Genomic DNA, 14,950 nt, shown 5'->3' on the forward strand with positions numbered 1-14,950 from the left:
GACTCAAAATGCATATAGTAAATTGTCAGATGTCAAGAAGCCCTTTGAATTATAGTATCAGTTTCCAAACTATTATAACACAAATCTCACAATATAATTTCAAGTAATAAATACCTCTTTTTTCTTTTTTTTGAAACTGAGTCTCGCTATGCAGTGGTGTGATCTCAGTTCACTGCAACCTCCACCTCCTGGGTTCAAGCAATTCTCGTGCCTCAGCCTCCCTAGTAGCTGAGATTACAGGCACCTGCCACCATGCCCGGCTAATTTTTGTATTTTTAGTAAAGTCGGGGTTTCGCCATGTTGGCCAGGCTGGTCTCGAACTCCTGACCTCTGGTGATGTCTGCCTTGGCCTCCTCAAGTGCTAGGATTACAGGCATGAGCCACTACACCCAGCCTATTCTTTCTTATAGCTGTTAACAATGAAAAGATCATTATTTTTGGCCAAACTAAAATGAGCAACAGGAGAGTCTGGTCATAAAATTGTATATGTATACACACACATACAGACACACTTATTTAAAATCTACAGATATTAATTGAACACATAGTAGATACTGATCATTCTGTTAAGCCCAAGGGATATAAAGATAATTTTTTTTTTTTTTTTAAACAGTGTCTTGCTCTGTAGTCTAGTCTAGAGTACAGTGGTACACTCTGTGCTAACTGTAACCTTGACTTCCTTGGCTTAAGCAATCCTCCCACCTCAGTCTCTCAAGTAGCTGGAACTATAGGTGTGTGACAGCATGCATGTCTACTTAAATTTTTTTTTTTTTTGTAGATACCCGGTCTCCCTATGTTTTCCAGGCTGTTCTTGAACTCCTGGGCTCAGCAATCCTCCCTCCTCAGCCTCCCAAAGTGCTGGGACTACAGGCATGAGCCACCACACTCGGCCAAAAAAATTAAAGAATATCTAGTGGGAAAAAGCTACATAAACAGCAACTCTTCTACAATACATTTTTATACTGTTGCCTTAATAATGTACGTGGGGGCAGAGGAGCTGCAGCAATTAACAAGGTGGAATTGGAGAAGGCCTTGCATGGCAGATACTGCTTGTGTTGGCCTTTGATGGAACAGGAAGACTTTCTAGGTGCAGAAGACGATGAAGGACATGCCAGGACAAATAAGATACTACAGACACAAAGGCCCCAAGGTATACGCCCATGCATGGAGCCTCCTGGGAACAGATCATCGAGGATGGCAAACGCTGCCTGCATGGGAGAAGTCATGAAAAGAGCAGTGGAAAGGTTAAGACCAGATTGTAAAAGGCCTTAAATGCCATCCTTAGAATTCAGACTCCTCAGGTGACAGAAAACCTTACAGGAGGTTGAATGAGAAGATTCCACCTTGTTCCTAAGGAGGGAGAATCAGAAGATTCTAGAGAAGTCCACAGTGGAATTCTAGAGAAGGCCACAGTTTTTCTTTTTCCTTACTTCTCTTTTTTATTGTGCAGGGAGCAGGAATTACGGACTGTAAGGCTGGTGTTTTCTAATGTACCTCATCTCAGAGATTGGAATTTAGCCAAGACAGTTTCTTTTTATCACAATCTTAGCACACAATGAGTCTTGGTACCACTAGACAAGACTGGGCTCTCTTCCCTAAAAGATTCACAATGGTCCCTCTTACTGTTGGTGTTCTGTTGTATTCACACTGCAAAGCAAAAGGAGTGCCAAATCACACCTTGAGTTCTCTGCTTTGCAGATTTACTGCCTGACAAGCCTTAAAGGTAGAAAAGTATTTCAAGCCGAATCTTTCACTAACAACTTCATACGGTTTGTTGTTTCCTGTGTTGCTTGTTGAGAATGTCTGGCCACTGAGAAATGAAATCGCAGGTGGATATTTCTGACAGCGAGCCTCCCTGCCACATGCTTTGTCATTCTTTATGTTAAATACATCACCACACCTAAGCCCTTGCAAGCCAAGAAGTTAAGGTTATGGTGTGGACAACAAAAAGCTGATTTTTCTCCTAATTGCCTACATTTATTAGAAGTTTTTGAATTTATACAGGCATGGGTAGCAGAGAGTATAGTTCTTTTTTTGTTTCTTTTTGTTTTTGAGACAGGGTCTCACTCTGTCACCCAGGCTGGAGTGCAGTGGTGTGACCACAGCTCGCAGCAGCTTTAAACTCCTGGGCTCAAGCAACCTTTCCACCTCAGCCTCCTGAGTAGCTGGGACTATAGGCCTGCACCCCCATACCCAGGTAATTTTCGTTTTCTTTTTTGGCACAGATGGGGTTTTGCCATGTGCCCAGGCCGGTTTTGAACTCTGTGGCTCAAGTACGCTACCTGCCTCAGCCTCCCAAAGTGCTGGGTTTACAGGTGTGAGCCACTGCACCCAGTCCAAAGAGTATGATTCTATTTTTTTTTTTTTTTTAAATTTAATTCCTCTTCATGACAGTCTCTTGTGGCAGGAAAAGTGGTTAGTTTACAGAGAGAAGAAATCTAGGACCAAAGAGATAAAATAATTGGAAATCATTGTTTTGATAGAGTCAGGGGCAGAGTTCGCGACGGCATTCCTTGGCTGTTGTTCTCAGGGGGAAGCCCGACAGCCTCGTTCTGCTGCAGACTTCACTCCTCACTCCACGTAGATCAGTTCGATTCCTGAGCCAGAATGACAAGCTGAACTACCAATAATGCCTTGCACAATGTTTCAAGCGACATAATCAGCCGGAGAGGGACTTGTGTCAGTTAGACTTTGTCTCCTTAAAAATCAAGAGCAAGAGTGGTAAGAGAGAAGTTTTTAACAAGGAGGAAAACCCTAGATAGTTGTCTCTAAGATTCTTCACCACAGCTTCAAGGACAACCAGGAAAAGAGCTGCTATTTGAGGCAACTTCATTATAAAATCATTTTTAATAAGCAATCTTAACAAAGAGAGGGAATACTCTTGTGGAGAAACCCTCCAGGGACCCAGAGGCTGCCCAGTTAAGTTATTAGGAAGTTTCACACAAGGGACCAAACAGCTATTTCATTGGCCTCGGGGGACAGAGTTTAGTTTTCACCTGTTCTCTAGAGGCACTGGTGTTATCCTGTCTACTAACAGCAGAGACTGGTAACAATCAATTATCCCGACGCCCCAACTTGGTGAGGGAAAGTGAATTTTCAGTTTTGTCGACACAAAAAGACGTGGTGTAAGAGAAAGAGAGATAAATTAACTCAATATGGTTCATTATACTGGAGACTAAGAACACGCAGCCAATGAAAATGCCTCATCTGGACCTTGGTATTCTTTAAATAAAACGACAGAAACGTATTCTAAGGAAATTAAGAGGTATCCACAATGAGAAAAGGATGCTTAGTTGTCCTCTTACCGTAATTGTCCAGCTACATGAGGGAAATAATTCTTTGTGCTGATGAAAAAGTAATAATCACTGCAGTTGACTTTGCTTACCTAAGGAGTGAGCAAGGTTTGGAATTTGGGGTTTAAATTTTTATAAAGCTATTTGTAGCTGAGTTTAAAAGGGTTGGAAAGACAGGGGCTCCCAGGGTAGCAGAGTAGCCTGCAGCCAATTAGCAGCTCCAATGAAAGAAAGCAAGGAGAACCATTAGCCACAAAATTCAAAGTGCTTATGTATTTTTCAAGTTTCACTGCGCATTCCATGCCTCTGATTTTAATGAAATGGCAAGAACGGGTCTTACAATTAGACCTTAACACCGTGGAGTTAGAGAAAAAGTGAACATCCTTTTTCTTTAATAATCAGAAAAGCCTTCTCTTTTCCGACCAGATCTCTCCTCCTCAACAAGCAATTTTGTTTTTTTTTTAATGTAGTTGGTCACAGGAGCACCCACAGAAGAAGTTCTATCTAAGGATAAAAATGTCACCTGGGTTCAGAGAAGGGATTGAAGCAGGGAACATCTGATTCATATAACCCTAACTAAATGACTGTGGCAGAAAAACATTGTTTATAGGTCACTGCTTTTTTTCACACACATTCTGTGGCTCCACATTGGTTATGAGAGAAAGCCAAAACCCGCTCTCTGTTCTTAATGGTCTCCCTTTTCCTTGCTAATACTCTACTCCAGTCAGACAGATCTACACAACCATCCCTGATCACACCTAATTCTTGCTACCCTTCCAGAGCAAGTTCAGCTTACCACACATGTTCCCAACTCATACAGCATTTAAACACATATTCTATTAGGTTGATGCAAAAGTAATTGTGTTTTTTACCATTGAAATGGCAAAATTTCATAGCCCTGCATTTTCCTGCAATTCTTTCGTTACTGAAAGTTCCTCAAATGTGTGTGTCCTTTCTCCTAGATACAGAATAAACTATTAGACAGGGAGGAATACAAGTTAGATTACCTATACTGCAATGTGCCTTACACAATGTTAGGCATAGAGCAGGGGTTAAAAAATATTAAGCTAAGAAGATCTGCCTGGCTCCCCGCCCTATCCTTCTGTAGGTATGGACTGCAGTCTGCTTTCCAGTCTCTGTTCCTCAGACCCCGATATTGCAGGTCTGCACTGCCCACCATAGAATCTCCTTCCCCTTTCCTCTAAGAAGAAAATGTTAAATAAAAGATTTATGGATTAAGGCCTTTCCACTGAATCCAAACCTTAATCTAGTATATCCTACCAATTTTATTTTATTTTAATTTTAATTTTTGCTCCTCAATATATCTTCTTTTTTTTTTTTATTTTTTTGAGATGGAGTCCCACTACATTGCCCAAGCTGGAGTGCAGTGGTGTGATCTCAGCTCACTGCAACTTTGGCATCCCAGGTTCAAGCGATTCTGCTGCCTCAGCCTTCCTAGTAGCTGGATTACAGGTGCACACTAACACACCCAGCTAATTTTTGTATTTTTAGTGAAAATGGGGTTTCACCATGTTGGCCAGGCGAGTCTCAAACTCTTGACCTTCAGTGATCTGCCCGTCTCAGCCTCCCAAAATGCTGGGATAACAGGCGTGAGCCACCATGCCTGGCCACTCCTCAATATGACTTCTAATCAGTATCCTTGGCTATTAACTATTTAAGACATTAGAAGTTGGAGTTGATGCCTAGGTGATATACAAAATCAAGTAGGGAAAGAGCTCTCACTCCTACATAGGAAAACATGTTTTCCCTGAAGTGGAAGTGGATTGGGTGGAGAACAATCCATTGCGAGGGATTCTGGCAGTCAAAGGAAAACATTTAATTGCATAGCTTGGAAATAAAAATCTTTGTCATTATAATGTATAGATGTGGACGTCAATTATAATCCAAAGGGCTATGCGACTACAAATACACTAACTGCCTGGCCACAGAATTGATAAAGAAATCAGTGTAAAAAATTTAGTGTAGGCCGGGCGCGGTGGCTCAAGCCTGTAATCCCAGCACTTTGGGAGGCCGAGACGGGCGGATCACGAGGTCAGGAGATCGAGACCATCCTGGCTGACACGGTGAAACCCCGTCTCTACTAAAAAAAAAAAAATACAAAAAACTAGCCGGGCTCGGTGGCGGGCGCCTGTAGTCCCAGCTACTCGGGAGGCTGAGGCAGGAGAATGGCGTGAACCCGGGAGGCGGAGCTTGCAGTGAGCTGAGATCCGGCCACTGCACTCCAGCCTGGGCGACAGAGCAAGACTCCGTCTCAAAAAAAAAAAAAAAAAAAAAAAAAAAAAAAAAAAAAAAAAAAAAAAATTTAGTGTAACTGATGAAAGTTAATGTAGAGTGATCACTTTCTTCTCGTCTTAAACACATTGGCATCTCTGTTTCTTCTACATTTTTATTCCTTTGCATACAGATCGCAATAAAGAGAGAAGCTGACATAAGTGTAAATCCAGTCCTAAGTTCAGATATGCTTAAACATCCTCAAAATCTAGATGTTAATTTTCTTACATATCCCTTTGATATAGATACATATCTGTTTCCTGAACATTCTGTTAGCTTCCAGGGTTTTTTTGGCTTTGGATAGGTTTCAAAGAAACCAGTGTGTCCTGAATCATAGTACTGCTTTGTGGAAATGAAAGTTATAAATGAATTACTAAGTTGGTCTAACAAAAAAGTATAGATTTATTATAAATGTCATTAACGTCCGTTAAAAGTTTTGTTTCAGAGGAAGACGGGTTTGTGCTATAAGAAATATATATTATTACTAGTGTGGGGTACATAGCTATCCTAGAAGCAGAAGTAACCACTTTGAACAATTGTTTTATTATGGAATCAGTTGTGTTGTATGACATTAAGTAGACAGCAGTTCTTTGATGAACTAAGTTAAATTGTTAAAAAGATGAGTAATGGTCATTTAAAGTAAGAAGGTTGGCCAGGCACAGTGGCTCACGCCTGTAATCCTAGCACTTCCGGAGGCTGAGGCAGGAGGATCTCTTGAGCTGAAGAGTTCAGAGACCAGCCTGGGCAACATGGCAATACTCTGTCTCTCTCTCTCTCTTTTTTTTTTGACAGGCTCTCACTCCATCGCCCAGGCTGGAGTGCAGTGGCACGATCTCGGCTCACTGCAACCTCTGCCTCCCGGGTTCATGTGATTCTCATGCCTCAGCCTTCCAAGTAGCTGAGATTACAGGCGTGTGCCACCACACCTGACTAATTTATGTATTTTTAGTAGAGATGGGGTTTCACCATGTTGGCCAGGCTGGTCTCAAATTCCTGACCTCAGGTGATCTGCCTGCCTCGGCCTCCCAAAGTGCTGGGATTACAGGGGTGAGCGACCATCCCCAGCCAGCAAGACCCTGTCTCTACAAAAAATTAAAAATAAAAAACAAATTAGCTGAGCAAGGTGGTGCATGCCTGTGGTCCCAGCTACTTGGGGAGCTGAGGCAGGAGGATCTCCTGAGACCGAGAGGTTGAGGCTGCAGTGAGCCATGCGCACGCCACTACACTCCAGCTTGGGCAACAGAGCGGGTCCCTTTCTAAAAAAAAAAAAAAACTAAGAAGGCTGTATAGTTTCCAGTAGACTACTTTGTTTAAATACTTTTTTTCACATAGTGGGAATAACATTCCCCTTTCTTATAATCAGTTTGTTCTTCAAGCTTAGACGCCTACAGAGGTAGCATAGTTGTAAGGTCAAAGGAAACCTGGGTCAATTGTAAGAAAGACTGTGTTGCACTTGGCTTTCTTCCTATACTTTAGAGTGGAAGAACCACTCTGAAAAATGAAGTTCTTCATTTTAAAAGCATTTAAACTGGGGATTGCCTTTACATCCTGGCTCCACCACATGCTAGCTAGTTGTAGGATCCTGGGCCTCGGTTTTCATGTGTAAAGTGCGGAGAGTAACAACACCTACCTCACAGAGTTGCAGTAAAGATAAATGAACACTTAGAGAGTGCTTAGAGAAGTGCCTAGCACTGAGTACCCCACAAGTATTAATGTGAATACTGGAGATAACAGTGTGGCTCTTACATGTGCACAAGGAGGCAATCTACTCTGTTTTGACTCCAGGCTCTGCCCAGCTGGGTGAGTTAACAAGGTTTTTCACTTCTCTAAGCTAAGTTACTTGTCTCTCATGTACATTTTCTTATTTAAAATGCGGGTGCAAGCAGTACAAAGCTCATGAAGCTGATGAGCAGATTAAAAGAGACAATGCACATAAAGCATTAAACACAATGCTTGGAATATTCAAATTGCTTGGTAGGTGGGGTTCCTGCTATTCCTACTGCTGCTACTACAAGTAATGGTACTGCTGCTATGACTCCCGCCATTATTATTGTCAATATTAAACTAAGCATAATGCAAACTTATGTCATAGACATCTAGCGCTTCTTTAAAGATCAATCCAATCATGTGTAACTAAGCATTTATCAAGTATGTAATAAGCCTATCAAGTCCACACCAATCCCTGGTAGGCTAGGCATTTTTGTTTTCCCCCTGGTAGTGATTATGGGTTTTAAACAGCCAATCACCATCTCAACACACCCTTTGGAACCTATGTTATGAAGTGGAACACAAATACTTTTTGTCCAAATTCAGTTCACAAACCTCAAATCTACTAACTGGGCAAACTCGAATCAACTGGATGTTGGGATGGAAACGCTCAGCTAAGTATTCAGTTTTTCTATGGAGTTCACAGGTCCTCACCATGAACTGTGGGCTTTAAGACTATGCAAATCTTCTTCTTTGGAGGAACTGACTGGCAGGGCCAAGTGCAGTCCATTTATTTTTAATATGATGAGACAGAGAAATCCTGTTAAGCTTAGGAGGGCTTGGCTCTAGCTGAGCAGGCTGCCTCTAAGCAAGGCAAATGCTTCCACACAGTACAGAGGGATTTTTACTTTCTCAGACTGACTGATCTGGAAGACACTAGATGTTATTCTGTGAGAATGGGTGGAGAGGAGCAGTGGGAATAGGTTTTAGCACCCAGGGTTCAATCTTTGCCTTTCGCTTCATTGCTATTTTATGCTTGGATCACAATATGAGAATCCTGGATGTCTTCTCTAATTTTCTTTTCCTCTCCCATACTTCCAGCTTAGTCTGTTTTCCAGTTATGAGCTGCCTTGTGGAACTGGTACACCTGGCATTTGTGTTTTCAGATTGTTTTATGTGATTAGGTTCTTCTGTCCCACCCTATTCCCCAACCTGTCTCCCTCTGGTCTTTACTTACAACTGGTCTGTAAACGCCTGGAAGGTAAAAAGCCTGTCGGCGCACAGTAGGTCCTCAATGAATAGTTGTCCCTTAATTAGCCCTTTAAGAGGCCAGCACCTGTATTTTAGTCATGACCCACTGCCGGCAAGGCTTCTGTCTGAGATAGCTGGTAGGCTTGGTAAGCTAAGCAATGAATCTTCCAGTTACTTTGTGAGTACTACGTTATCCCTTTTCCTGACTGTTTGCCAATGGGCAGACAGGATCTGGATGAAGGCCTACTAAAAGAACTTCAGCGTGGCTTCTTCTCACATCTGTCCTAATGGAACACCCTGCCAGCAATTGAAATTATAACTGCTGTGAGTCACACTGTGAGTCACATGGGTTGCCACGGAAACCTACTAACTATATCACCAAAGCACCTTCCATTAGCTTTGCCAAGAATGGTTCCTGAGTTTTCCTGGACTGTGAAAACAATGTGGGTGAGCCCCAAGTTTGGGGTTGCTAAGAGTCTCCAATAAAAAAGGATGGCCTCAAGGAAAGGAAAAAAAAAGGAAAAAATAAGGTTATTCTAGTTTTTGAATCTCCTGAGTAAATGGCAACCATTGTGACAACTTGTTGGCTTCATTTTGTGATATCAACAAATGCCTATGGAGAGGAGGTTGAGGCCTCAAAACTAATTTTCTCTAAGTCATATTCAAAGCCAAGTCTCTGGGGTGAAAAGTGAATACATTAACCTATCCCATTTTAAATGATTGCAATAAACACTTTTTAAAATGGATGCAAAAGATTAGTTCTCAAAGAAATATTTTGATTTGTGCTAAAATATTTTACTATTGAGATCTAAATCTTTTTATAAATAACACAGAGCTTTAATTTTATATTATAAGTATTAGCCTGCTGCAATCAAACATTTGAAAATGTACTAGATTACCTTTTAATGGCTATTCATGTCAAATGAAAATATTTTAGAAGGTTCAGAAGCATATCTTGTTTGGGTTTTTACTGGGGAAAATTAACAACTCAAGTTGGGAGTAAACTGATACATTTTTCCTGACTGCTTTCACTGAGTAACCTGTGCTTTTCAGAAGCTTGTATCTGTCCCTCAGTGTGGGAGAAAGCAGGCAGGGCAGGCTAGGACAGGAGGTACAAGGACTGTAAACAAGGATGAGAACAGAAGGAAGTAGCAATGGTCTGATGCCGCTGGAAACGGTTCAGGGGCCTACCAGATATCTTTTGGGTCTGTGTTGTGGTGTCTGTCTGATATATGTCCTCTAAGGTTAGGACTCCACGATGCTACACTTCCCAGTAGCTGGAAAGAGCTAGGATGATTTGTCGCATCTTTTCACGTCCATATTTATCCTCTTGTAACATTGTAGTAAATGCAGAACTATCCAAGAAGAATTAGATTAAGAATTCCGGAGTGAATGACTCCTTGTCCTTGGCAAATAATAAAAACCAAGACAGCAGCTGATTCCAAGAAAATGATACTTATCTGCATGGTGGCTATTTCAGCAGGAAAGAGACCAGAACAAACTTGTGAAACACCAAAGCAAAGCAATCTTGAAGGAGTCCAACCAAATACATGTGCTATATAATCACCGTGAAAATTAAATTGAAATTCCACACCACAGTGTAAAATTGATCTAATATTAAAAACTCTCTTTTATGTTCGCACACCAAAAACCAACAGCAACATTTCCTATCAACAACTGAAGAACATCACAAATATAAGAATTCCCGGAACAATCTGGCCATGAGAAGCACAAGAAGTCCCAAAGCTTTGTCTTCTTCCACTGGCCAACTAAAGAGAAAACAAACACTTAAGGTACCCTTTTCAGGAACTTAGGAGAAACTGAGTTCTCCAAAGACTATGTCCATGGACTCCTCTGAAGCTTAACAATCAAATTTCCTTTCATGGGAATTTCTGGCTCAAGTCACCCAAAACATTTTTTTTTTTTTTTTTTTTTAAAGAAACAATACCTGTGCTTTCCAGATAACAAGGTGGACTAAAATATTATCTGGTGTCACAACTATTCAGGTTCATTCTGCAGTATGTGCACCTCTGTCCCGTGTACCTGTGAGCTGACACTCTGGTCTGATAATATATTCTGCAGCTGTACATATTAATTTGTAAGTTGAACAATCTCTCCGTGAGGGCAGTTAGGAAACCAAGATTGAAACTGCTAATGTCGGGTGACTTCAGCTGTCAATGATTATGTAGTCAAGTCTTGACTAAGGTTTCCAGAACTCTGGCTAAAAATGGAAGTTTTGAGACGGTACAAAAATGAATTCATACACTTCACTGATAGTGAAACTTCTTGAAGAACAGATGTCAAGATGATTTAAGAGGAGCTGGAATTAACATCTTAAAAAAATGTATAGGCAAGTTAGGACAGTTCAGTTTTCAAGAAAAATTCAACAAATGCTAAAGAAGAAGTCATTTGGGTGACTGTTATTAGAGAGAAAACTGATTGATTGTCTTTCTCCTCACAAGCTGTGGGCCCTGTGGAGATGCTAAGATCAGAAATATAATGGGCTATCTGCTGAGCTGGATGACAAAAACAATCTCCATGTTCAAGTGGTACGGAGGACTCCCACTAACATGTAACTTGGACAATTCAATTCCTCCTTGGCATGTGTAAAGTTTTGTGTCAACTGTGTATTCAGGTGCTATTCCTTCCAATTTGTCTTTGGGCCATTTTTATTCTGGGCCCTCTCCCCCACATCATGAAAGTAAACATCAACCAAAACAGTATGATTTCTGATCCAAATCTTTCTGTCAATTATATAAAAGAAGCTTTAAGTCTATCTACGCTGACTTTAAGCTTAATGCGTAAGAATTTTCTTGCTGATTTTCATAGTTAGAAATGCACTCAAAGTCCACCCTCTGTGGCTATATCTTGATTTTGTATTAAAGCCAGTATAGCTGATGAAATTCTTTAAGCCTTTGTGAAAAGACCCACCTGGTTCAAGTGTCTGTTATTAGAACACCAATTTTTCCTCCCTAGCCACCACTCTCATGCTGTCACCTAAGTCCTTCCATGAATTGAAACTCAACCACAGGTTATTGTTTCTGCAATAGGCCAAGAAAATTATTCTCAGGGATGACAGTTCCTCAAATGTCTCTCTTTATATGGACTATCTGTATACTAGGTAACATCTAGGTCTCTGTCTATGTTATCTTATTAGTTGAGATGTACTCTTTATGTCCAGTGGAGCTGAAGTAGTGGTTTTGTCCACTTTATCTAAGAGCCAAGTCATAATGCAAATAGTCAGTAGCTTTCTGTACATTGCCAGGTGGCCAGGAGTCCATACCCCAAACCACCATAAACAGTAGGACCAATCATCAGCCCCTGTTGGGGAGAGGCCCAGGACTGAGCTAGCAGAAAGACTGAATTACTTACCACCTCTAGAGTGGGTCCCTCCGGGCCAGGGACGAGCTCATGGGCAAGGCTGTGCAAGGAAGCGCTCTGTACCATGCCTGCCCTGCGGATATACAGAGGACTTCAGTCTCCTGCACTGTCAATCTCTCAGTCATCATGAGCTCAATTATGCACCGACAACAGCAAGAACAAGAACAACAACAACGACAAAACAACCCCCAAAAAGCTAAGGGTCACAGACTACCCTGATGGAGGGACAGCCAACTGGAACTGTGCATTGAGAGATGGAGGTGCCATCCGGATCATGTGTCTAGTACGGGCCTGACCTTTTCATTATTCCTCAAGCAAACATTCCATTGAAGGCCATGAGAGAGCCACGTGGAGAGACTGCAGGATAGGGCCCTCAGAGTCAGGCAACTTCTCATCCAATTTGACGTTTTTTGGTTTTTTCTTTTTTTTTTTTTTTCATTTTTGTTTTCTACAAATACAGATAGACAGACAGACAAACCCAAGAGCAGATTTCAAGAATCAACTGAGGCACAAGATAAACTACTTTGATGTAATACAGATGTTTTTCCCCAAATGTTTCACATGAAATAAAAAAATTTAAAGTGTAATTAGGAAAAATTGGGGGATACATCCTTGTTGTCCCTGTATTGTGCCATAAATATCTCCACTGCTTGCCTTAGAAGAATGCCCAAACATATCTCATAGGTAGCACGTATCCGTGGTCTAAAATAGTCATCAAATTCTAATGACACCATTAATTCAAGCCTAAATAATATGCTGGTCAAGTACAGTGAAAGTTGACTGCCTGCATCAATGATGTCTTGTTTCATCCTGAGGTTCAAGGCACAGTCAAACATCATTGCTCAGATTGCAAATCACAACACCTTACATTGACGTGAGTTTGTAACTTATGGTGTAGTTCAAATGAAGGCAATTGATGAAAGCAGTTGAACCTGAGAAGTGGGATGAATACAGAGCATAAATCCAGCACACGTTTCCACATCAAACTACCGATGCCATTTATCAGGCCCTTGCAGGCCATGCCCGTGGTCGAGCAACAGCGCCTCTATTCCCAGTCAGCATCTCTGCTCCACAGACATGAGTACGAAACGGCCTAATTTGTGAACTAGTGGTGAGGAAAAGCAGACCAAAGTTTAAAAGAAATCAAGGTGATGTTTCCTAGAAACATACCAGCTCTTCTAAGAAGGATCTAGAATAAGGGTGATCAGTAAGTAATTGATCCTCCTGGCTAGATTTCATGATTTTTCTAAAGCTTCATGGCTTGAAACACTGGCATTCATCAGAATATGTCTCTAGCCTCTCTCTTCAACACACACTCAGTACAAACAGGTGGAGATGTGCCACTTCCGACCACCACAGATTGAAAAAAAGTGACCTCTGTTGACCATGGATCACAGCTGAAACATTAGTTTATACTTGAAGGGTCACAGCAGCCAGACATATGTGAATTCCAACTCTTCTGAAAACTTTGGACAGAAAAAAAAATGCATTACTTACATGTATGTGTCTTCTTCGTTACTGAGATACCTGGAAGAGAAGAAACAATAACACAGGTTACAAAGTGCCCTTGTGTGCTGCTTTGAGTGTCCATCATTCCCAGAGTGCTCAGGAAGGCATTTAGTTCAGATGGTGATGTAGAGGCAAGACCAGTTTTAACATTGCATGGGAGTGTCACTACACCAACCCCACAGCCATGCAACCCCGAATGATGAGGCAGCGGCCTTCACCTCCTGGTTTAAGAGGTTCTGTGGTAAAAGTGGGGAGCATGGACAGTAACTAAACAGTGTTAAACAGGGCGTGAGGAGACTCTTATTTTTTATTTTAAGTAGGGGAGACGATCATGTTTATAGGCAGAGTGGGAAAGATTTAAGGCACAAGAGAACAATGTCAGCCTGCTCAGACGAGGGGAAGATGAGCAACAGAGCAATTAATTTGCTGTGGCCATTGGTTCTGTGTTTACTCTTTAATGAAAACGACCCTTTCTGCTCCCACGGAGCACAACTTTTAATGGTGAGGGGGAAATACATCCACCAAATGTACCTATGTGTCTGTACTCATTAAGGTCAGAAAGGGAATCACTGCTACTTCTCTATAAATGGCTCCCAAATGTTTCATACAGTTGAAACACAACTGAATGAAATGTATGAACACAAACTACGAAACCACGAGCGATTCATGAGTCAGCACCCTTGATATTTCAGGATGATTTATAGGTAGCAGGTGACAAATAGAACTAAGCAACATTTGGCACAGAAGTCCCGATAAAGATAGCATGAATGTATGCTTTGATGCAAACAACACTATCTCCATTTCAGAATTACTACATTTTGAATCCTTTATGCTGCATTCTTCTTGGGAGACGTTCTTGAGACTAAGTAGGCTCAAAGTCATAAAACTGTTGACATTCAGCCTGTGACTAAGAGTCGTGGTAAACCTTGAAATTTTTTTTTCTTTCAAGTTATTAAGGGAACTATTTAACCCTCCTTTGGAAAGTAAAGATTGTCGAAAAATTTGGCAGCCACATCAGACCTATTACTTAGCTAGGGAACATGTCGTACGGGGAAGAAATCTGTTATGAAAATCCACGGCAGACATTTTTTAAAAAGTTGGTTCCAAAGTTGTGAGCCAAGACCAAAATCACACACTTGCTCCCCTCAACACTTTCCAAAGGACTTATTTAGGGAAGCTGAAATTACACAGCCCGACTCAGATTCTTCTCCCCAACCCCGCAACTTTTATTGAGGAAAACTATTGTTTTGTTTGTTTGTTTTTGTTTTTTTAAAATCATGTTTGAGTTGGCTTCATGAAGTGAAGTTAGAACCTTCTAAAGAAATCCTTGAAGACTGTCTCACATGAAAACTACAAAAGCGTTCTAGAAGTTTTTGAAATAACCTTTATCGTGGGATGGGAACTTCCCCCAGCAGGAGCAGGGAGTAAAGTTTAAAATCTGAATACAATTTGCAACTCCAGCTCATGACACCAGCACCAATAAACTGATACATTAGTGCACTTTCAGCATTATGAGA

The 14,950-nt window shown here is 41.2% G+C and overlaps 1 protein-coding gene across 1 annotated transcript in view; it reads right to left on the bottom strand.

Moving 5' to 3' along the window:
- Positions 1-14,950, bottom strand: part of RORA (RAR related orphan receptor A) — a 740,821-nt gene that overhangs the window by 177,738 nt on the left and 548,133 nt on the right. Inside the window, exon 2 of the mRNA XM_025389589.1 lies at positions 13,422-13,451. Within this exon, the coding sequence (XP_025245374.1) occupies positions 13,422-13,451 (30 nt within the window). The remainder of the gene's footprint in view (positions 1-13,421; positions 13,452-14,950) is intronic.

Source organism: Theropithecus gelada, chromosome 7a, assembly GCF_003255815.1.
Source record: "Theropithecus gelada isolate Dixy chromosome 7a, Tgel_1.0, whole genome shotgun sequence".
In the NCBI taxonomy this organism is placed as follows: domain Eukaryota; kingdom Metazoa; phylum Chordata; class Mammalia; order Primates; family Cercopithecidae; genus Theropithecus; species Theropithecus gelada.